General features: G+C 43.3%; 1 protein-coding gene across 33 annotated transcripts in view; it reads right to left on the bottom strand.

Annotated features, from left to right (window-relative positions):
* Positions 1-6,695: 6,695 nt before the first annotated feature.
* LOC147027910 (UDP-GlcNAc:betaGal beta-1,3-N-acetylglucosaminyltransferase 7-like) overlaps positions 6,696-25,298 on the bottom strand; it is a 46,318-nt gene continuing 27,715 nt past the window's right edge. For 18 of the 33 annotated variants that reach the window (XM_085877691.1, XM_085877678.1, XM_085877670.1 and 15 more), the window contains one exon: positions 6,696-9,415. In XM_085877691.1, the coding sequence (XP_085733817.1) occupies positions 8,308-9,415 (1,108 nt within the window). In that variant the 3' untranslated portion in view covers positions 6,696-8,307. The remainder of the gene's footprint in view (positions 9,416-25,298) is intronic. The other 15 variants (XM_085877675.1, XM_085877694.1, XM_085877692.1 and 12 more) reach the window with 9 other exon arrangements.

Genomic DNA, 25,298 nt, shown 5'->3' with positions numbered 1-25,298 from the left:
TTTATTATCTACATGCACTTAGTCAGTTCACTACTTAGTAGACAAGGCGCCACAGACTTTCATACAAAAACCCCAGAAAAGAAAGAAGAGCACCGGGCTCGTAAGCCTTTAAAATTGCTCGGAGCCAGGATGACCGCAGGGGCTCCGAGAGACCGTGCAGGTTACCTTCGTCGCCCTTGAGGCGACTCGATGGTCTTTTTGGCGGCGACCCTCCGTATGTCCCGATTTTGTCCAAGCGGCAGCTGTTGTAATGGCGGTTCGGTTGGTTCAGGCCCTAGCAGTCCGGCCTGGTCGATCGGGCCTGGCCGACGACGCTTCAGAGGAGCGAACGGGCCTTGCTCTGAGTTGATGCTCTTTAAGAGCCCGTTCACTCCTCAGCGTCGCTCGGACCGTTATGTACTGTAGCTGGCTGGCGACTTCTCTCCAGCTGCAACTCTACCAACTCCGACCAACTCTGGCGCTCTCCACACCGACTCCTCTGAACTGGACTCCACCCTCCACCGGACTCCAAATTCCACCAGACTCCAAACTCCACTGCAGGCTCGACTCTCTGGACTGTCACGGCCCAGCCCAACTCCTCCCACCAACTGCTCTCGACGTTTCAGCCCGGCCTTTTATCGGGTTCCGGGGGGGGGGGGGGAAGCTTGGTCTTTCGCCTATGACCCTTCATCCCCGGCTGGCTCTGCCCCTTTCGTCGTCCTGATCCGTTTTGCAAGTCATGCACGGACGTTTTTGAGATCACTCTCACAACGCGGCCGTGTTTGAAAACACCCTGCCGCTGCGAGGACGCCATCGTGCCCGCCCGTGGAGATGCCGGGCGCCGGGGATGCCGTCGCTGGTGAAAAGATGGCGGCGCCGTGGAGATTATGGTGAGGAGATGTTGTTTGTTTTAAAATAAAGATAGAAAAAGAATAACGGCTAACTCAAAGATGCATTGCCCGGTACACGAATAATTCCTGTTAGACATTGGTGTTAGACATTGTTAGACAAATCTAACCTGGAACACACACTTAGACATAACATCTCTGGGGAACCTGAATGGTGTTCTGTAAATTTCCATAACCGTAACAATATGTTATGCTTTATGAACATCTTCAGCAAAAAAAGGCACGATATCACGACAGTTATTGTTACCCTGCACACACGAAGTAAGAAGCAGGGTGAAGCAATTGGTTCAATTTGTCCATCTGTCCACAAACATGAGCTTATGATTGAGGAACAATTTAATATCAATTGAATGTTATAGTCTTGACATGAATCGGAAAACAAACCTGCAGTTTTGCAGTAATTTGGCTCCGAATTGGTCTCGATCACGCATGCCCATAGAGGAGTGAGATAATATTTTTTACTCTGTCTGCCTATCCGGCAGTCGAACAAAATTGAAAATCATTCCAAACAGGAAAAACTTAATGTTTTTAAGGATGTTATAAAGGAAGAACTCATGTATCATCTTAAATAAGATGGTGTGAAAGACGCTGCGTCAATGCAGTTAAACTTGCAAAAAAAATTTTTTCATTTCAACAACCTTTAAAAGCTTTCTTTTATTTAAATTGAATTATATAGTTGAACACGAGAATACAAATCACTTTATTGGCGCTTTCAAAAACCTTTCATTTAACAGTACTTGGACAAAATATTTATTATGTTCCTTTTGGCCTGTTGCATCATAATCCTTTCAGTGGACTCGTACTAGCTCTTCCACGAGCCTCGACTATGCATACAACAAAAAATATAAAAATCACCCTGTATGTCCAAAGCAACCTGCAACTCTGCTTTGTCTGTGGAAAGGTTTCTCTCATAGATGACTTGAAATTTCCTGCGAGGGCCCACACAGTGGAGAGCATCCGAACAAGTGCTCGCTCATTATGGTGGGATTTTCTCAGTCAGGACACATGAACAAACATATTGTGATGGTTTTCAGAGACCCTGGGTAAGCACATACCAAGACACCAAGAAACCCAAGTATAGTCATCTCTGTAGTATATTGTGTAGCTAATTTGGTCTACCTGTGTCCAGTCGGGAAGGGAACAGGCATTGTGGTTGTCATCGATTCAAACCCCATTGTGATCCTTTTCTTCTTTATCTGTCTATCTATCTATCTATCTATCTACCTACCTCTTTCTCTCCCTCTCTCCACATCTCTACAATACATCCACACAAGCTTTATACAAACATCAAGCCTCTTTCATCAAAGGGAAAAAAATGGATAGGGCACCCCAGACAGCGTGGGAAGGGCTTAGCCATGGTGAGAAAAGTCGAGGGAGCGTGAGTGGAGCTGAGGAAGCCTTACTGGCTCAAACAGTAACGTTGAGGGGGACCGAAGAGCCACTGCGCACGACATGGGAAGAAACAACACTGCCAAAATAGATGCCGCCCAACCATTAGTGCTGGCCCACCACGGGACCCCGCCCACCCTGCTGCCAGACTTTGAGGAGCCAATGGGTGTCGCTGGGAGATATGGCTGTCCAATGAGAAGGTGAGCAGATCAAGTGGGCTCCGAACATGGTTGAGGGCAGAATGGGGCTGTAAGAATCCGTACCAGAGTCCACAATGGAGTGCACCTAGGAATGGAGAGACCGAATGAGCTGTAATCTGCAGAATGAACTGGTGGTGGAACAAGCCAGAGTGAGTGAGTTCAGTGCCAGGCAGACGGGCCCATCCAGTGGAGAGTTTCTGGGTGCGTCGTCCAGACACACTGGCTTGCGCAATCTTCCTCGTCTATCACTATTCGACCACGTTCCCTTTGGATGCACGAGCAATCAACACAAAGCATGAACTGGCCTTTTCAGTGATCACTGATTATCACACCTCACACCATTTAACACCACACACATTCACCCTTGCACCACTCAAAACACTTTGCAGTACACCTTTCCTCACCCCCCCCCCCACCTCTTATTTGGACCCATACAAGCCCGCCAGCTCATGTACGGGTAAGAAAGGGGCCGCAGATATGCCCAGTCTTCTCTTCTCGTTTCCTGGCATGACTGTGGAGACTTCATATTTGTGACGAGTGACTGATGAGGGAGCTTATGTGCATAGGATAAGGATTTCTTCATTGTGATACAGCTTTATATGTGCTCTTTGTTAAATCACTATAAACCCCTTCCAAACTGTCTGCTTGGCTGTGTCTATTGGTCAGACGTGTGCAGTAACAGGGAGTTAGTCTCCACCGTTCTGACATGGGTCGTCACTAGCCGGCATTTCCACCTCCGATAACACTCGGCTGCACCTTGATCAAGGTTGTACGTCAGGAGGCTGTCATTATCTGGGGTGATTAATTTTCTGGGGAGCTAAAGTGGAATTTGGATCCTACCTAAATAAAGCATCTCATATGACAGCTGAGCCAAACAAACCTGTCGTGCCATGGAGTTATCCACGGTTCATCAGCTTCAGGATCCTCGACCGGGAAGTAGATCCGAGAACTCCCCTTGCGATCCCTACCAATATGAAGTTTCATACGGAGAACTTCATTTGAAGTATTTTCTTTAGAGAGTTGTTTTTTTTTGATGTTTCACCAATCTTTGAGTCTGGATTCCACTACCTGCAGAATGGCTTTCCATCCAGTAAAGGTTAAAGGCCCGGTCACACCTTGACGTTTTAGCCAACGTATGCCGATTTTTGAATTTTTTTTCTAAAACGCTGGCACACGTTGAATACGTTATGGGTAAGTTTTGATAACATTGAGAGCACGCTGAAAAACACTGCCATACGTCGTTGTACGCTGGCTTTAAACGTTGTACTTTTTGGTTGTCCTCAAATTTTTTCATGCTTGAAATTTCACGACGTATGCCGGCGTATGACTCACACGTTCCGCTATGTTGGCCACAAGTTGCATGCACGGTCTGCGATCGTTGACAGACGTCAACACATGCTACTTGTAAGTTAATCATAAGTTGAGACACGCCGAGGTAATGTTTAGCGTACCCAAAACTTATTTCTAACCTATGATTAACGTGTTGTTGGCACGTTACGCGATCGTTGCCACACATCGACAGACGTTACTTTTAAGTTACTCATAGGCTGAAAGACGTCGGTATAATGGATCGTCCTTGCGTCAGCGTCCACGGCCACGGCCAGGACACTTATTTGCAGCATTCTTCAAACTTTTCTTCGGCATGACGAGGATGTTCACACTTCGATGTCTAGCTTGGCTATGATTCCAATTGTCCATCGGCAGCGTCTATTTAAAATAGTCGAGTTTGAGCGTTTTAACACGTTCAGAAGAAACGCTTCAAATTTCAAAACCCCAGCGTCAAAAAACAAAGGCGAGTGACAGCAATTTAAATCGTTCATTGTAAACAATGAAAATAGTTGAGTGGTACCGTTTAAAAGTCGGTGAGTGTTAAAAAAAATCCAATTGTTGAGCGCAAGCGTCTACTTTCAATAGTGGGGTTTGAGCGATTTAGCACGTTCAATAGAAACGATTAAAATTTCCGAGCGCCAGCGTCAAAAAACAAAGGCGAGTGACAGCAATTTAAATCGTTCATTGTAAACAATGAAAATAGCTGAGTGGTACCGTTTAAAAGTCGTTGAGTGTAAAAAAAAATCCAATTGTTGAGCACAAGCGTCTACTTTCAATAGTGGAGATTCAATATCGTTGGGCATAGTTTGTGAACGCCGGCTTCACGATAATTTTTCGTTGGTATATCGTATCTATAAGTAATCAAAGCGCTCTATGCACATTATTAGTTCATTGTGCATTTGTCCAACCCGTTATGAATAGACCTAAATCGCAAAAACAAGCTATAGCTCATTGTTGAAAAAGCCCCATAAAAAATTAGCCGCGAAGAACTTCGAACAATGGTGCAAAGATATCTCCTACCCGTGGACACTCAGACGCAAGGAGGATCCATCATAACCCACACCCTCCCCCTCACACTCACCTACTACTGCCAACATGAACAAACTACCACTAATACTAATACTAACACTGATACTGTTACTGCTGACATGGACATCGACTCAAAAACAATGTTGGGTTCCCCTTTTATGAGCAGCATTTTTATATACCAATTTCCAAAACCGCTGGGAACACGTCTTTATATGGCAGTTGTAACCTAGAAACACGTTAATTTTTTTTTTTTGCCGACCGGAAGACGTCATTGGAATACGTCTACATACGTCGACGTGTGTTGGGACTACGTAAAGAATTGGTTCAAGGCACGTCAAACATAAGTTAGAAATAAGTTTCGCGTAAAAAAAGACATTACTGCGACGTGTTTCGACTTATGAGTAGCTTATGAGTAGCCTTTGTGGACGTGTGTAAGCGTCCACATATCGTGTGTAAAACTTATCCCCATCGCATGCGGAACGTGTGTCATACGCCGAGTACGTCGTAAAATTTTGAACATGTTTAAAATTTGACGTACTCTACTTACTACGACGTACGATAGCGTACTTTAGCGTTCTACTCACGTATACCAAACTTACTCATACCGTATTTGACGTGCCCCGACGTTTTAGACACATTTTTCTTAGGTCGGCATACGCTGGCAAGATCGCCAAGGTGTGACCGCGATGTTGTCACTTCCATTTCTACGGCAGTTATGATTCGAATCGTTGTGCGTCAGCCTTTTAATAGGCTACGTCACGACATCGTCGGCGATGCGTGCAACGCGCTATGCCTAAGTTAGACTATCGTTGGGCATCGGTTGTGTAGGCCGACAACAGGTTCAGCATTCGTTGGTATAAGTTATCTATAACACAACGAAACGTTCTGTGTCCATTACCAATGCGTTATACACAAGACCAAGTCGCTATGAATACGTCCGAATCTTTAAAAAAAAAAACATCAAAAGTTCAACGTAAGCCAGCGTTTTACATACATTTTAATACGTTGCCATCGCTGGCTAAAACGTCAAGGTGTGACCGGGCCTTAAGCAAAATGGTCACACAAACGACACGATCAAAATTGTATGTGAAGGACATGACAAACACCACCTAACTTTCGGTGCAGCAAATCTAGATTTGACATTGCTTCAGTATGTCACTTTGTTTTTCATTGTTTTTTTTAAAGTTGCAATCTCTAATGTCCACAAGTGAGTGCGAGTGCATTGCAATGCAGGCTTAATGTCCTTTCCAAAGGACTGCCTGCTCTGATGCAGTGCCCATTATAAGTACTTTTCATCAGATTCAATCTGAATTCGATGCCACTTTGCTAAGAAGCAAATATGCTACAAAATGCGTTCACTCATCAATATTGAGAAGACAAACCTGCAGTGAACCAATTATAAAGGTTTACAGCAAATGAACTTTCTGATGCACCCATGAAGCCAACTTCCTCACACCAACACTAATACATACAGTACACTATAGCTCCATTATAGTATGACGAGCAAAGGTAGCCACAGCGTTGCTCGGCAACGCAAGGTCCCTCCTCCCATCTCTTCCCCTCCCTCTGGAATCTCACTCCACTCCACCCCATCCCCTATCTTCCCCATCTCCTTCCAACCTACCCCCTCTCTCCGCACTCCCACCCTCCAGACTCTTGCCTCACCCCTTTGTATTACTCATGTATGACTGCCTGCAATAAAGTTGGAAGTTTTCGACATGTAATTTGGGCCACAACACACGGGGATGTGGTTGCCCCTTGGACATGGTCATCTGGTCTCAAAATGAAACTAAAATGTGTGTGGCTATGTCCCCCCGAATATGTGGAAAATTTCAAGCAAAGCATCAGGTTTGGCAAAGGATGTTTTTTTTTTTTTTTAATATGTTTTAAAAAAAAAAAACACTTTTGATCATCTGAGATCCATTCACTGAACACCAAAACATCAGCAAATCAGTGAAAATGAACGAATCGTTTCATCGAAAAAGAAAACTTCATTGCACGTACTCAAGATAGCTTCCCGTGAACGTTCCAAACACTCCAACCCTCCAGAAAAATGACAAAATTCATGGACAGCAAAGATTATCCATGATAAACTTTTACAAAAAACGTAATAACAAAGATTACTTCTCTGTTCGTAGGCAAAGATAATGCAACTTTCAATACGTATTAAACAAACATTTTCCGAAATCATAACAAAAATATATTTTCTTTAAAAAACAGAAAACACCTCGGATCTGTCAAACAAACTCCACCAAAGTACGTACGTACAAATAATAATAATTGGTGCAAAAGCAAAGTTTCAAGAAATTGCTTTCGATTTGTTAATGGTAAACATTAAATAGATGTTACGAACATCATCTCAACAATCCATTACATATTCCCAGTTGTCTTTGTACGTGCCGTTCGCACAGCCAAACAATGGGCTCAGAATGAAAGTAAAATTGATGACAGATGCCGTTGCGTTCCAATTCAATCTTTTTCCACTGTGGCCGGAAAGCTTGTAGTCTTCATGACGCTGGCATTTTACAGAAATTTCCATCTGTTTTTCCTTCAAATTCCAAATGCCACCAGGCTACATCTGCAGCGATGTAGATTTGTAGGAAAGAAGAAAAAAAAATTCCCACATGTCACTGCAAGGTGCTGATGGTTCTCCTTCAATTAAAAAAAATAAAATAAAAAGATACACCGAACGAGAGAACTGAAATATTATCACATTTAGTGCATGTCAGTCTCAGTGCTTGTATTAAAGAAGAACAAAAAAAAAAATCTGTTTTTGTGACAGTTGATTAGCAGGCAAGATTAAAGCATTTGCTGATTCCACAATGATTAAGCACAATGAGCTAAACATAAAACTACTTGTGTGCTCCAAATTGATCCGAGACTATTGTTTACAATCGACAGAGTGATGGATGTAGTTCAATCGTTTGTGACGGAATTTTAATTGGGAACTAACAGCCACAATCGTTTGATTTTTTTTGCTTTCAGGTAGGTGCATGCCAAAAAAAAAAAAATCAAGGTGGTGGCAAGTGAGAAAGTGGAACAGCGATACGGGCATAACTGTGCAAATCTGTCGACTGTTGGCTGCACAGTACGATAAATGTTCAATCAGACATCTGTATGAGAAAACACCTCTGATGAGAATTGTGGAAAGGAGTGGGGAGGTGAAGAGGAGGCATTTTCGATGAATGGAGCTTTTAAGAATGATGTCTGGCAATGGCAACCTTACACTCGAAATAATCGCACAATGACGGCAGAGGAAAGCTTTCGATCTGATAGGGTGAATGGCATCCAAAGCTAAAGAAAACCTTGAAAAGTAATACAAGGATCCGTTTTGCAATATGCAGCACATACAAGAAGCTTAATGAAGAGTATAAAAACAAAATTACGGGTCAAATTTGAATCACCCTCCAGAAGGCAAGGGTAAATACCTCGAGAAGGGTACGAGGACTTCACATCATGAACCTGAAGAGACATCAGCATTTGTAACTTTGGCTCTTGAGTGAATTCCAAAGCCTCATCAACTCTTCTGGTAAAAACTGATGCGTGACCATGAGGTCTTTCACTAGACATTCAGTGGGGGTCATTTTTAAAACATCCAGCCAGGAACAATAGCCCAATGATTTAAAGCCCGAGTGAGGCATGGCAACAACCCCTGACTTTTTGGCCAACATACCAAAATATACATCATCTATAGGGTACAAGTCAACAAAGGAAGCCGCTTTGTAAAACTTTCGAACTGTTGCGACGCTCATCAAAACCCCTGCTCCACCCACATATGGAGGATAGGTGGATTTGTCATACATCCACCAGGGAATATAGTACTTAGACCACCAAATAAATCTTCTTTGACTACTTGAAAACACATTCCCCAAATAAAGATCAGACAATGGGTTAAAGGTAAGCATTTTGACTACGTTCTTGATGTTGACAAATACATCATCATCACCATTAAAAATAAACATTGCCTCCGGGCAATTGCTGGAGACCCAACGCATGAAGCAGACTTGTTTCAAGGTCAGATTGAAGAAGGTGTCCACAAAACCCCACTGCACAATGTCTCTGTACACAGCACTCTCCGCCTGAACTATTTTCTGAAGTTCTGAAGCTTCGTTATTGCTCGGAAGACCAATCAAAAATAACGTCCGAACTTCAACGCTGCCAATTATCACTTCCTCGCCCCATGTTTCTCTAATTACTTTCCTGCGTTTGTAATGCTCAGGTCGTGTCTTCACGCACAACAGCAACACAGTGTTTTGCTGCCAATTTGGCTCGTGACACTTACGTGGTTCATCAATAATCTGAGGAAATGTGTGGCAGTGTCTGTACTCAAGAAATCTCCGAAAGCGTTCAGGCATAAAAACGATGTCAAGAAAGCCTGAAGGAAGAACCAATGGTGAGCATTCTGAATTGTATGCATTCCTTGGCAAGGTCCAATTTTGTTGCTGCAATCTCCAAGATTCTGAAAATGCCACGAGTTGAGATCTGTATGATACCTGAAGATGAAGGTATGATAAGGAGATGATAGTTAAGATGGTGAAAACTCCAAAGTGTTCTTTGCGTTTCACTTTCAGGAAGATCAATCTGAGGATAAATGGAGGGGAGCAAAAAAAGGCAAAACGTGATTGCAAATTTTTTTTTTTTTATTACTCAGAAAAAAACAACAATTTCTTATTCTCATCACTTTTACTCATGCATTTGCAGAATGGTTAAAATATCTGTGGAATTTAAAGCTCTCCACAATATTGAAATCTATTGAGATGAGGCCAAAGCACAAGGTCTGTTGCTTTCACAATGTAGGCAGGTATGTTGTCCCTATTTTCTACCACCTCCTCTCCGATATTGCTCCCTCTGCTTTCTTGTGTCCTCTGATCCTCCCTATCTTTTCCAGGATGCATACATTCTTCCAGACACACCCTCCTGGTTAAACTTCCAAAATCCAGGCATACTCCACACCACTATTTTGTTCTTCACGACGACACTCCAGATGCAGTGAAATCTGGAGGCTTCGAGTCAGCGGCATGCCACCGTCTCATGCCATTCCCTATCCTGACTCACGATAGCTATTACCACCTTTGAAAATCACTTTTATGTCCTTTTTCGCGTTTTGCTAGGCTGATGGCACCAGTTTAGGTAAGGAAACAACTTTGTTCCTGCTCGAGAGGGAAGGGAGAACACCTTGCCCAACTGACATGTTGTGAGGGGCTGTCCTCCCCTCATCAAATGGGAACATTGTCTAGTGGTGAGTGAGGGAGCAGGGATGTGGCACGTCGTGGATGATGAACGGGGCGGAGGCTTTAAAAGGGGATGTAGCAAGCGGAAGCTTGGAGTTGTCCCGCATCACCCTGGGGAAAAGCTGCACTTCTTTCCCCATTCCTGTCCTGCCAGAGCCATGCCCTCTCCTCTCCTCTGGGCCCCAGCCGCATGGGACACGAAGGGCCATTTCCCTGTCGAGCAGGTCGAGACTGTGTGGACGATTGATCCTGCTGGGAGTACCCGGTATTTCTGTCTCATGGATTCCCTTTGTCTTCTCGATTGTGGTGTGAATGTGGGCCCAGATAAAGGATATAGATAATTAAGGAATCCTGTCTACAGTGCCTTCAGAAAGTATTCACACCCCTAGACTTTTGTCACATTTTGTTATGTTACAGCCTGAATTGAAAATCGATTAAACTTAAAAAAATTGTCACTGTTCTCCACAAAATACCCCATAATGACAAAGTGAAAACATGTTTTTCGAAATTTTTACAAATTCATTAAAAATAAAAAGTTGAAATGTTTTGAGTCCATGAGTATTGAACCCCTTTGCTATGACACTCCAAATTGAGTTCAGGTGCATCCAATTTCCTTTGATCATCTTTGAGATGTCTCTACAACTTGATTGGAGTCCACCTGTGGCCAAGTCAATTGATGGAACATGATTTAGACAAACACACGTTTCTATAAAAGGTCCCACAGTTGACAGTGCATGTCAGAATAGAAACCCCACCATGAAGTCTGAGAAACTGTCCATAGGACTCAGAGATAGAATTGTAATTAGGCACAGCTCTGGGGAAAGGTAAAAAACAATTTCTAGAGTGTTGAAAGTTCCCAAGGGCACAGTGAGCTTCATCATTAAGAAATGTAAATAATATAGAACGAGCCAGACTCTTCCTAGAGATGGCTGTCCGCCCAAACTGAGCAACCGGGCAAGAAGGACCTTGGTCAAGGAGGTGACCAAGAATGCAATGACCACTCTGATAGAACTACAGAGTTCCTTGGCTGAGATGGGAGAACCTGCCAGAAGGACAACAATCTCTGCAGCACTACACAAATCTTGGCTTCATGGGAGAGTGGCCACATGCAAGCCACTCCTGAGAAAACAGCACATGACAGCACGCCTGGAGTTTGCAAAAAGGCACATGAAAGACTCTGAGAACATGAGGCAGAAGATTATGTGGTCTGATGAGATGAAAATTGAACTCTTTGGCCTGAATGCAAAGCACTACACGTGGCAGAAACCGTGCACAGCTCATCACCCATCTAACACCATCCCTACTGTGAAGCATGGTGTGTGTCAGCATCATGCTATGGGGATGTTTTTCAGTGGCAGGGAGTGGGAGACTTGTAAGGATCGAGGGAACAATGAATGGAGCCAAATACAGGCAAATCCTTGAGGAGAACCTGCTTCAGAGTGCAAAAGACCTTCGACTGTGGCAAAGATTTACATTCTAACAAGATAATGACCCCAGGTGTAACACTGAAATAGCTTCAGAAGTTGAACGTGAAAGTCCTTGAGTGGCCCAGCCAAAGCCCAGACTTGAATCCCATTGAGAATCTGTGGAAAGACTTGAAGATTGCTGTTCACCATCAGCACCATGGGCATTTACCACGCTCCCCAGTCAACTTCACAGAGCTTGAGCAAATCTGCAAGGAAGAATTTGAGAAAATCCCCAAATACAGATATGTAAAGCTAATACAGACATACCCAAGAGGATTCGAAGTTGTAATCACTGCCAAAGGCTCTTCTACAAAGTACTGACTCAGGAGGTTGAATACTTATTGACGAAAGACATTTCAGCTTTTCATTTTAAATTAATTGTAGAAATGTCTAAAAATATGTTTTCACTTCCACTTTCAAAAAAAAACCCCCTTCATAGCCAAATCACTTGTTCACTGTCGTGTCCAAATATCAACTTCTGAGCTCAAAAGGTGCCTGAGATATTGTTGTGGGTTGGGGATCGGTGGCGAGGAATGGCCACCAGGGGGAGCAGTAGGGTTGTTTCCATCGAACAACCAAAATTGTAGGTCGTAACCTTCGGACAACTCCGAAGGTCACGGGTCACTTAAGGGCTGTGCTCGCCAATTCTCTCATAGCATGGGATAGGGTTAATAGCCAAATTTCAATATACCTAAGTACCCACGTCGTCAAATTACTGGGAAAGTCACACCCTCAACGGACTCTGTCAAACCGGGTCGCTCGAGCGACCTCAGTCCGGTGTAACCGAGTGGAATTACCAAAGTCCATCGGTCCCAACGACAACTTACAGCCCAATCGGCTTACTGGTTTCTCAAGCATGAACTGTGCTGGGTCAATAATAGAAAGCACAACAACGAGCTGGTACATTGAACAATCGGGGTTTATTTATAATGGGGCAGGGTAGCACAAAAAGAGCAGAGTTAAAATGACGATCAGAAATGCAATTTACAATGAACAAGGCACTTAAACAATTGCTACTTATAGACTGGGCACACACACACACACACACACACACACACACACACACACACACACACACACACACACACACACACACACACACACACACACACACACACACACACACACACACACACACACACACACACACACACACACACACACACACACACACACGAAATGGGGCCGGTTGGGCACCTTTCCGCCTCGTGCGGTCTGGTCGAGACGAGCGGGGGGGGGGGACTCGAACCCACACCTTTGTCACCGCACCAAGCACCAGGGACCGCGCTCTCCAACCAGCCACGCACCAGCGAACCAAGACCAAGGAGAAGACCAGAGACGACGATGACCCAGGACCAAACGAACCATCCAGCACCAAGACCCATGACCCCCCCAAGACGACCAACCTCCCTAGCCTGGCGTTCCTTTATATCTTTCTTGTTCGGAATGAGGAAATCGCCATCTGAGGCGATCTCCACCCTCATTGGCCGGGGTGTCAAGTCGCCCTCTGTGGCCATCTCACCCCTCATTGGCCGGGGTGTCGTGGGAAAGTCGCCCTCTGTGGCCATCTCAACCCTCATTGGCCGGGGTGTCATGGGAAAGTCGCCCTCTGTGGCAATCTCAACCCTCATTGGCCGGGGTGTCATGGGAAAGTCGCCCTCTGTGGCCATCTCACCCCTCATTGGCCGGGGTGTCGTGGGAAAGTCGCCCTCTGTGGCCATCTCAACCCTCATTGGCCAGGGTGTCATGGGAAAGTCGCCCTCTGTGGCAATCTCAACCCTCATTGGCCAGGGTGTCATGGGAAAGTCGCCCTCTGTGGCCATCTCAATCCTCATTGGCCGGGGTGTCGTGGGAAAGTCGCCCTCTGTGGCCATCTCAACCCTCATTGGCCGGGGTGTCGTGGGAAAGTCACCCTCTGTGGCCATCTCAACACTCATTGGCCGGGGTGTAGTGGGAAAGTCACCCTCTGTGGCCATCTCAACCCTCATTGGCCGGGGTGTCATGGGAAAGTCACCCTCTGTGGCCATCTCAACCCTCATTGGCCGGGGTGTCATGGGAAAGTCGCCCTCTGTGGCAATCTCAACCCTCATTGGCCGGGGTGTCATGGGAAAGTCGCCCTCTGTGGCCATCTCAATCCTCATTGGCCGGGGTGTCGTGGGAAAGTCGCCCTCTGTGGCCATCTCAATCCGCATTGGCCGGGGTGTCGTGGGAAAGTCGCCCTCTGTGGCCATCTCAACCCTCATTGGCCGGGGTGTCATGGGAAAGTCGCCCTCTGTGGCCATCTCAATCCGCATTGGCCGGGGTGTCATGGGAAAGTCGCCCTCTGTGGCCATCTCAATCCTCATTGGCCGGGGTGTCATGGGAAAGTCGCCCTCTGTGGGAATCTCAACCCTCATTGGCCGGGGTGTCGTGGGAAAGTCGTCCTCTGTGGCCATCTCAACCCTCATTGGCCGGGGTGTCATGGGAAAGTCGCCCTCTGTGGCCATCTCAACCCTCATTGGCCGGGGTGTCGTGGGAAAGTCGCCCTCTGTGGCCATCTCAACCCTCATTGGCCGGGGTGTCCTGTGAAAGTCGCCCTCTGTGGCCATCTAAACCCTCATTGGCCGGGGTGTCATGGGAAAGTCGCCCTCTGTGGGAATCTCAACCCTCATTGGCCGGGGTATCGTGGGAAAGTCGCCCTCTGTACGTGATTGGACAAGGGGCATGCCCCTGCCTTTCTGGGCGGAGTCTCAATCTGAGGCAATGGAAATCTCCGCCCACGTGTGACGTACGTGGCTGAACATGCCTGTGTAATGGTGCGATGTGCCAAGTGAAGGAGTGATGGTTTTGGTTTGCTGGAGGCTCGATTTGTATTGCAAAAACCCTGACTAAAACATAAACCCGCAGCGCACACATGTAATTCCCATTCGACACTGGTAGGGGACCCTAACCATAAACACATACTTATCGAGATAACTAAACTTGGGGACTGTTGTCTGTTTGTGTGTAAATGGCTTCCAAATCCAAAACAATATTGCCCAGATGAGAAATAAAATAAATAACTTATAAATTGATAATAATTAAGCAATTAATTAATTATTCAAAAAATAAAATATGTAGTTTTTGCCAAAGCACATCTTCACTTTTGTCTTCAAATTTAAACTTCCAAGCTCAAAGGATGGCTGAGATATCGCCCGGAAAAACAAACAAACAGAGTAACAAGCCGGTAGGCAACATGGGTGGTCGCCAGACTAAGGCGAATTTGAAATATGTAGATAAGAAAACACATCAGATGGTATTTTTGCCGTTCGTTGTTCCATATGGGAACATGACGAGCAACTGTCCATTCTTCATTTGTGTTCAATTCCCTAACCCTACGTTGGGGAATCCCAACGCGAACGTTGGGGTGAAAGCATATAGTAATACAATTGCAGACTAGTCATAGTTTTTGACGGATCGGGCTGAAATCTTTTGACAAAGAAGTTGGTTATAGTGCGCATAAAAGCGCGGAAGCCGATTTTTGATTTTCGAAAAAAAAAAATTCCGATTTTTTTCTAAAATTTCAAAGTCCCGTTGCTTGGCAACGGTGGTATCCATAGCAACGGTGCTCAAAAGCATAGAACTAGATCCTAGTATGAACCTACCTGTCAAGTTTCATCAAAATCGGTCGACTCCTCTGGACTCCAGAGCTGTCCATTACATACAAGCAAGCCGGTAGGCGACATGGGTGGTCGCTACATAATTGCATACTAGTCACAGTTTTTGACGGATCAGGCTGAAAATTTTTGACAAAGAGGTTCCTTACAGTACGCATAAAAGCCTGTAAGCTGATTTTTGAAAGAATTGATTTTTTCAAAAATTTCAAAGTCCCGTTGCTAGGCAACGGTGGTGTCCATAGCAACGGTGCTCAAAAGCATAGAACTAGATCCTGGTATGAACCTGCCTGTCAAGTGTCATCAAAATTGGTTGACTCCTCTGGCCTCCAGAGCTGTCCATTACATACAAACACGCAAACATACATGCAGATGAAAAAATGAAAATAAGGGTACTCTAGCGACCACCCAACAAGCTGGTCGGCGACATAATTGCATACTAGTCATACAGTTTTTGACGGATCGGGCTGAAATTTTTTGACAAAGAGGTTGATTATAGTGCACATAAAAGCCTGGAAGCCGATTTTTGGTTTTCTAAAAAATTAATTTTTGAGGATTTAAAATTTTTTTCAGTCCCGTTGCTGGGCAACGGTGGTGTCCATAGCAACCGTGCTCAAGAGCATAGAACCAGATCCTGGTATGAACCTACCTGTCAAGTTTCATCAAAATCGGTTGACCCCTCTGGCCTCCAGAGCTGTCCATTACATACAAACAAACTTACAAGCCGGTAGGCGACATGGGTGGTCGCTACATAATTGCATACTAGTCATACAGTTTTTGACGGATCGGGCTGAAATTTTTTGACAAAGAGGTTGATTATAGTGCGCATAAAAGCCTGGAAGCCAATTTTTGAAAAAATAATTTTTCGGATTTTTCAAAAATTTCAAAGTCCCGTTGCTAGGCAACGGTGGTGTCCATAGCAACGGTGCTCAAACGCATACAACTCGATCCTGGTATGAACCTACCTGTCAAGTTTCATCAAAATCGGTTGACTCCTCTTGCCTCCAGAGCTGTCCATTACATACATACAGACAGATGGAAAAAGTGAAAATAAGGGTACTCAAGCGACCACCCAACAAGCCGGAAGGCGACATGGGTGGTCGCTACATAATTGCATACTAGTCATACAGTTTTTGACGGATCGGGCTGAATTTTTTTGACAAAGAGGTTGATTATAGTGCGCATAAAAGCACGGAAGCGGATTTTTGATTTTCGAAAAATGTATATAAATATTTTTCGGATTTTTTCAAAGATTTCAAAGTCCCGTTGCTAGGCAACGGTGGTGTCCATATCAACGGTGCTCAAAAGCATACAACTAGATCCTGGTATGAACCTCCCAGTCAAGTTTCATCAAAATCGGTTGACTCTTCTAGCCTCCAGATCCGTCCATTACATAGACATACAGACAGACGGAAAACCTGAGAATAACGGTAGTCTAGCGACCATCCAACAGACAGACAGACGGGAAACCTGAGACGAAGGGTAGTCTTGCGACCACCCAAAAACTGAGTACTCCCTCTCTTCGACATCTGTGGATGATGTTATACATCACCTGGATATGGAATTGGGAATGAGCGGTGTACAAAACATTGGAAGTAAAGATTTTAGGGATACCCCATCATTGAAGGAATTTCGATGCAACTTCAGAATGGTGATGGTGGCAAATCTAATGAAACCAGCTAGTGGAGCCAAGTGCTCACAAGATGACAAATTCATCCTCACACTGCAGGCTCTAACAAACAAGGAAACAAATACATTTCAGCATGTCACACCTTTGTAACAACTGAGGAAGAATGTCGAGTTTACCAATGTTTGGCTTAACTTTCCTCAACAGAACACGCTCACATACATCGCTGGGCATCTGTCACAGAATTCTCACTGGACTTGAATAAGCTCTCACCATGCCAGATTTTCAGGGAGGTGCTCCTAACCAACGATGCTGAATTAGATGACCCTGCCCTTCTCTTCATCCACAACAAGGCATACGACACATCAAAGTCAGACTTTAGATCTTTCTTGGTCCCATCAGAAAAGTTCCTTGCCTTCTGGTCACACTGTGAGGAGGTATTTCGCACTGAATTTGATGATGCCAAGATGACAAGTGACAACATCTGCCTTCTGTTGAATCAATCTGTCAGGGGTAGGAGGAGACACACACCTCAGGGGTTTTCCTTCCCTTTGGTGTACATATGTTGTTTGTGGTGCCAGACTCATGGCGTTCTTCAACGACTGCAACCCAAGCTTTGGGCTTCACAAGTCTGAACGAATGTACAGGTCAGCTACCACTTGAATGGATCTTTGTCAGTTGGTGTCTGACTTCTGAGTGGAGTTACAGTGACCACATCAACAGCGTAACATTTTTGAAACTTGTATTTCAAATAAACAGACACAAAATCAAATGAGGAAGTTCACCATCATATACAATGTCCAACTCCGATTCCCACGTTGAGTTATTTCCACCACCCAGTGTCCCAGTCCTGCTGGCACAACTCACGTGTGTTCACCTCGTCCTTCAGGACTGTTGATCCTTCAATTCCTGTCATGGTGTCCTCTCATACGATGGCCCGCCCAGGTTGATTTCAAGAGCTCAAAGGGATTCTTTCCCTATACACAATCTTAATGAGTTTTAAACAACCTGATTACGATCAGTTAACAACCACTCTGGATATTAACACCTCGTTCACTCATTGAACACGGAAACGATTGAACACATGGCTCGTCACATGTCACCCGTCCCTCTACACCTCCCTCTCATGGGTTTATATAGCATCACAGAACAATCCCGTGCATTCCAGCAAATGGGATTATCGTTCAGACTGAAAGTTTCGTCTGAGAACGTTCCAGAATCTTCACAAATCTCACAATACAATACTGCCACCTACAGTCAGAATTAGCTCATGACATCAAGCAGTTTACATTATAATTTACCGATCCATGGTAAACGAAACTTATAACGCATAACCATCAATTTTCATTGTTTAGAGGCATCGACTAATGCTTCAACTTGCGCAACATCTCACTTTTAACTGACACAATCCATGCATAATGTGAATGTCTCCAAGGTATTACAGATGTGCCGTGAACGAGTAAAGTCAAAAATAGTAGCCACTGTATGCTTGTGAATGTTCTATGTTTGTGAATGTTGAGTACAGTATGCACTGAAGTTCAAAAACAGATGACTTTGTGGTGTGACTGTGAAGAGGAAATACAGGAAAGTTCATAAAGTGGTTCATCAATAGAGTTCGGCAATAAAGAGTTGACAGAAGCATGTCGTCGTTGAACATGAAACATCTTGTTGGGTTGCTTTTTCTTCATTCGTTTCATTGGTGGGTGTTTAAGATTATCACTATTTGAACAGTGTTGATAAAGCCAGTAACCAAAGCAACTTCCATCGTAAAAACTTGTTATAACTAATGTTGACGTGGGTAGTTCTTACCAATTTTCACACGTGCCCTACCGAGCAGGTATCCAGTACACTACCTCCCAAACATACGACTCAAAGCAAAGGTGTTGCTGGGCATGTGAATGGTTTTATTGGCATTGAAATCAGACTTTAAAATAGATTCAGATGCCTGAACAAGCACAGGCAGGAATGATGTGCTATGCTGTGGTAACAGTTTATACACATAATTTATATTCTTTGTAAATTCATCAAGGCTGAACACAGGAAAATGGAGGCTACATTTCTATTCTATAATGAGATATTACCATATTTCGCTACATGTGGGCATTGGCAGTCTGCAAAGTGTGCTTGTCCCGATGTGCAGGATATGCTACACCTCCAGACCCAACATCATGAAGTTCACAACTGCTTTTGGAATGGCTTCCATGTCATATGGGGAAGCAACATGTTGTGGGCAAGACTATCACCTAATCTTTTCATTGAACAGGTGCTCGTGAGAAGTATCAATAATCACCGGAGGCTTGACACTCAGCCAGGTATGACAGAGACAATGTCGTGTGTGGCTTCTGTAATTGTTAATACTGTCCATACTGAAGTCAACAATGCCATGCAGTCATCGAACTGAAGTCGATGACTTCAAAGAGGATCCCACTCTGCACAATACTTTGTGAACACCGACAAGCCAAAATAAATTGGTAAGGAAATGTTTCAATTCATGACGAGCCAGTGCTTCAAAGTACACATTTAAGATAAAAGGACAAGCTATCACACCCAATGTAAAGTGAAGTGGGAATATTGAGGGCCTAAATGTATACATTGATCCAATGTTGTTCCGGAAACTTATATCAGCTGACAAACAATGCAGCAAATTGCCCTTGCTCTTCAAAAATAAGACGTACAGTTACCCTGCAGCATTATTTGATTCACTAAGGTGTTATACTGATAACTAACAAAGCTGTTCTACCCAATATTCACTTTAATTTGCAAAGTGACAACCTCCCCCCCCCCCATCTCATCTTTCAGCTACTGATGGTATTGGTTCAGTACGTCTTTTTTTAAAAACAAGGTAAAACACTACATCTCAGTATTCATGTTGTTTACATCTCAAAGAATACAGCATCTCGTGGTGTTTGATGGTCATCAAGCTGATCACTACACTGAAGATGCAGCAAAGCATTCACAGACATCGCACAGCTGGTTCGACAGGACTAACAACACTTTTTTTTTTTTACATTCAAAGTTGCAGTTCATGGAAGAGCCAGAACACAACAAAAAAAAAAACAAGGAAAAAATTATTATAGCCCCTGTTGTAGTAATTTTTCTGTAAGGAGTTAAATGGCAAGCCCATATTTATATACAACTAAAATTGCCACCAGTCTAACAGTCGGCCATCTTTGATCAGCTCATAAAATAAAGTTAGGTGCACATGTACATCATCGTGTAATGTGCTTGTGCCACATTTGGACAAAATTGGACTATGCATGTCCGAGAAATGGTTGGGGACACATTTACCTAACTAAATGGCTGTCAGTCGGTCATCTTGGAAATAATCCTGAAAAAAAAAAAATATGACGTGTGTATGTCAGCCATCATTCATTATCTGTGTGCCAAGTTTGAACAAGATCGGTGGAAACATATCCGACAAATGGTTGAGGATGCGTTTGACATTGGGTTGTTTTTTTTTTTAAAACTAAAATGGCTGTCAGTAGGCCATCTTTGATCACATCGCAAAACAAAATGATGTGCATATGTACACCATCATGTGTTGTCTTTGTGCCAAGTACGAATAACATCAGTCCATACATGTCCAAGATATGGTTGCAGACGCACATACGCATGCACAGACACGAAAATCGAGACCAAATCCATCAGCCCGCGTTTCAAACTAAGTCACACGGGGGCGAATAACCGAATAGCTACAACACAGTGAAAAGTGCAGAAACACACCAGCAGTAGGGTAGAGGGAGACAACAGAGGGACACTTTAAAAAGGACATCAAACTGAAAAAAAAAGAAAAAAATCTGTCATTTCAAATTAACTGGTCATTGCAGCGCTTAGTAAAGAAAAAAATTACCCCCGTGTGGGGGTGACAGTCATCTCTATAATGTTTTTTTACTATCATAATCGATGAACCGTTGCCAGATCTCTCCTAAAATGACAGACTAGATAGGTTTTGAAAATGGCGATGTTCACAACTTTCGTGACCTCGTGACCTTGACCCTGACCTCGAATCCGGGAAAAAATACGTCGTTGGGTATCACTCATCGACCTCGACCCACCTACCAAATTTCATCAAGATCGTAAGTAAAAACTTTTCTTTGTACCGGGAGGTGTTTTTGACCATCTTCCAGGTTACGTGGCGGCCAAATGGGACGGAAATTCAAAAATCTGTCCAGTTACATACAAGATAATATTTTTTACTATCATAATCAATAAACAGTTGCCGAATATCTTGTAGAATGGCAGACTAGATAGGTCCTGTCCAGGAAGTTTCATCTGAATCCGTCCACAACCTTTTGAGATATCGTGCTATATATTAGTTTAGCCCGTTCTAGTTAATAATGTTTTTCCTCTTTATTTGCATTTACCACTGTTCTCATCCCCATTGCTCCACCACTCGCACCCCCTCCTAATTAATTTGATAAACTGTTCGATTTCATTAATGCAGTGTTGATGCAGCACAGGCTTGATGGGCCAAATGGCCTCCTCCTGCATCCAAGTTCCTTGTGTGTATTCCTTATGTTTCAAAGCCTCAATGTGTGGTACGTGGTGAAATTTTATCAAAAGGATCAATGAAACCAGCAAAACTTCGCAAAACTTGAATAGTTTCAGTGAAAATGAACAAGTGAACCTGTCCCCATGTTTCTCACAAACAATGTTACATTTCGCTCAAATAATAGTACGTCTTCTAAAAGCAACAGATCTGTGTTTCGCTTTCCTTGCATCTTTCGATGAAGGTCGTTTAAACGCAAGTTGATGTCAACCATAAAGTGAAATTTCTGCAGCCACTGAGGATCTGTAACCTCTGCACATTCACAGCCCTTTCACTTCTTTCACCTCTCTTCTTCCAGACAGGCTGCAAAACACACAAGCTCTCTTCACCTGAAAAGCCACCGTACCTTGTTGTGCACAAGAGCTTTCGAATATTGACAGTTGATTATAATCGACAGCCGACTCTTCAAGAAAAACACCAACTAATGTGAAAGACACCAACTAAACGTGCTACCAGACGAGACATAAAGCTTAACATCCATCCAAGGATAAACACAACCTGTAATGCAACGCACCAATCGGACACATATAGTCGGGTTGGGAATCAAACCCAGACGAGACAGCTTAAAGGTAAGTGTGTGACATCTGAATAACACAAAGACGCACATAAGGTGGATATTTTGAGACCTGATAAGTCTCCATTTTCTACCTCCTGAAACCCACCCTCAGGTGGAGATAGCAGCCAACAGCAACTTACGCATGCACGCACGCAGATTATAAAACACACAACTTTTCCGTTTGTTGGGAAACTTTGAGAATCTCATTCCGAATCCCTCATAACTCAAAGTCAAGCGTCCATCTTGAAATCTTTACATTGTTACTTGTAAGTTGTCCATCATACGCCAAACAATCCTCCCTATCGGCATGATAATACTGAAGGACCAATTTTGTGCTCCTCCTCGCGGCCGCGTCACGTTTTTCTCGGTACTGTGACCTGAGAAGTTTTGACACAGTGTACGTCAAAGTAGACACGTGCACAAATCAGGGGACTTCTTGACAAGGAGTAGTGTACACCAAAAATGTCGTGTACAAAGACGTTTTGTAGGCCTCATTAGGTAAGGCCATGGAGTACATCAACTGGGATCCGGCTCTTACGAGAGCCGCCACTGGTTGTCATACTGGGGTCATGGAATGGAATCCGTCTGTGACGGGGTTTCGGCTTGTCGGCATGATTGCCACAACAAAATACAGTGCAAAAATTCACCATTTAAAATCCTATTTTAACGAATGCAAATACAATGGCAGCAGAAAGCATCTGAAATGCAAAGCCCATCCACGTCTGCTTTGTATTCAGACATATTATTCTTCCATATGCTAAACATGACAAAAACAGTTGAAAAATACAAAAAGATTGATTTTATGTGAACTTCACCTTTTGACCTCAAAATCAATATGCTTCAGTGACCCAATATGCAAACCCTGCTAAATTTTCACACCAATCACATGGAAATTGACCAGCTTGTGACATTGACCTTTTGACCTCAAAACAATCGGCTTATAGCATTTTCTTGGTGAACCAATTCAAAGAACCAATATACAAACCCTGTTCAAAATTTCAAATCAATCAGATGAAAATTGACGATTTTATGTGGCCTTGACCTTTGAATATATAAAACAATTGTCTTCCATCTTTTGAAGGGTGAACCAATTAAATGACCCAATATGCAAATTCTTTAAATCTCAGGTCAATTGGATAAAAATTGATGACTTTATGTGATGTTGACCTTTGATCTTTTGACCAAATTATGAATTTGACTTCTCCATATTCTCATAGCAAAGCTTTGGTGAAAAAGCTCAAATTATAAAAAAGTTACGGCCCAGACAGACACAGACACATGCACACACATAAGTGATTGCAAAACCACGTCTCCCGCTACACAGGAGCTCGGGCTAACTAGATATCTGCGATCACACAACTACATATCTGGACCACTATAGGACCTTCACCAACATTTTGGGAATAGTTTGTCAATTAAGAAAATGTGTCCATCTATACAATCTATCCATGAAACTCAACATCATGAAAAATCGAAGAAAACTATTCAAGTTATGATCTACAAAGTGTTTTTTGCTATTTCGCTAGATCACAATCCAAAAAAGTAGGTCAAGGATGCACAACAAATATGAAGTGCACAACTTCAGTGTGGATATACTAGTGATGCAAGGGCATCTTGGAAGGCAAAGCAGTCTTTGAGATTCTGCATTGGTAAAATTTAGCAATGAGAAAAAGAGCATTTTTTTTTTTTAATTTCAGACCGCCGTTTGACCTTGACCTTCCACTCGGCGGGATATGATGTAAATCAAGTGTAAATGCGCCTTGCTTCAGGGCCTACGCTTTCTTGAGATGGCAATTTCATTCTGATCAGTTAAACCTTAAGTCGAGTTTTGGTGAAAATGTTAAAATTTATATTAGGTCATGACCTTAAAATTAGGTCAAGGTCAAAAAAGTCAACGACCCTATTTTCTATTCACATTATTGATGCAAAATTTCATTCCGAATGTCCCAGCCAGCTCCAAAATACAGCACAGGAATTGATACAGCTCGGAATTTGGGAGTGTTGGGAGTGTAGAAATATTTTTTTTTTCTTTTCTAAATGGTGGTTTAGTAATCCTCGGGGATAAGAAACCCTGAGGTACAATTAAAAATTGGGGGCGCTAATTGTAGAAAAACCCTCCAACAGCAATAAGCCTTCCCCTATCCTCGAGTCAAAGCCAAGGGGGAGGCTTAACCATGTGTAATTTTGTTTTGTTTCCTTGTATTGTACTCCAGGATAACATGTAAATAATAATAATAACCAAACAACTGTGTGTGGAGTACAACATGCAAGTCATGCTGGCAGAATTTGCCAGTAATGGTTTGTAGTTTTGGTTCACGAGTCAGGAAGTGACCAGTATATTCATTATGTGTGTATGTCTGTCTGTCTGTCCCGAGCATAGCTCCGTGGGTTTTGATCCGATCCTGATAAAATTTTGGTGGGAGGTTTATATCATGATCTTGTTGTGTTCTCCTGAGAATGGGTGTGCTGCGCCCATTATGGGCAGAGACACGCCCAAAAAACATGTGTTTTTAGGGGTAGCCGGTTTCAAGTTACATCTTCTCCGAGGGGGTTTGTCGAATCTGGCAGGGTTCGGTATTTGGTTAGCCCAATGGCACCTGCATTGCCCCACGGAGCTCGATTTTTTATTTTCCTCCCAAGGTCAAGGTCACAAGGTCACGAACTTAGAAAATGTCAAAAAAAAATCAATAAAATGGGCATCGAGCTCCTTGGGTTTTCAACTGTTTCGAATGAAAGTTGGTATGCAAGTAGTGCTCTTCGAGTACTACAACTTTCATCCTTTACGTTTTTCCCGATTCCTGCCGGTTTGCCCGTGGCGTCCCCTCGAAGGTCAAAAAAATAAAAAAGGTGAACCGTGTACATTGCTCGTGAACCATCGCCGTCTCCAAACTTGTCCTGTTTATCATTACTAAAGCATTAATTTTTCCTTCACAACACTCAAAAATATTTTTATGAAAACTGACAATAAGAAAAAAGGGGGATCAGGGTGGGGAGCCACACATAAGTCCGTAAAAGAGCTGCATGCAACTCTGGAGTCGCAGGTTTCCGACCATCGCTCTATACTGTCTTAAAGTTAAAACTCACTGCCTTCTCAGTACACACTTTACAATACAACTTCCTCTGACATTTTCCCAGGTACTATATATATATATATATATATATATATATATATATATATATATATATATATATATATATATATATATATATATATATATATATATATATATATATATATATATATATATATATATATATATATATGCCTGGTGTTGGCTTCATGGTGAGGCTGGTGGGCTTGGGATCCGAGGGTCCTGAGTTCAAATCCCGCTCAGCTGTTAAATTAATACCAGGTGGGTTTAACTCGGGCAGTCATCCTTCCGAGGTCGGCGAAATGAGTGCC

This window comes from Eptatretus burgeri, chromosome 4 (assembly GCF_056783735.1).
Source record: "Eptatretus burgeri isolate ZD-2024b chromosome 4, Ebu_testis_v1, whole genome shotgun sequence".
Classification (NCBI taxonomy): domain Eukaryota; kingdom Metazoa; phylum Chordata; class Myxini; order Myxiniformes; family Myxinidae; genus Eptatretus; species Eptatretus burgeri.
The sequence above is the reverse complement of the archived record's forward strand: the minus strand, read 5'-3'. Positions and strand labels throughout refer to the sequence as shown.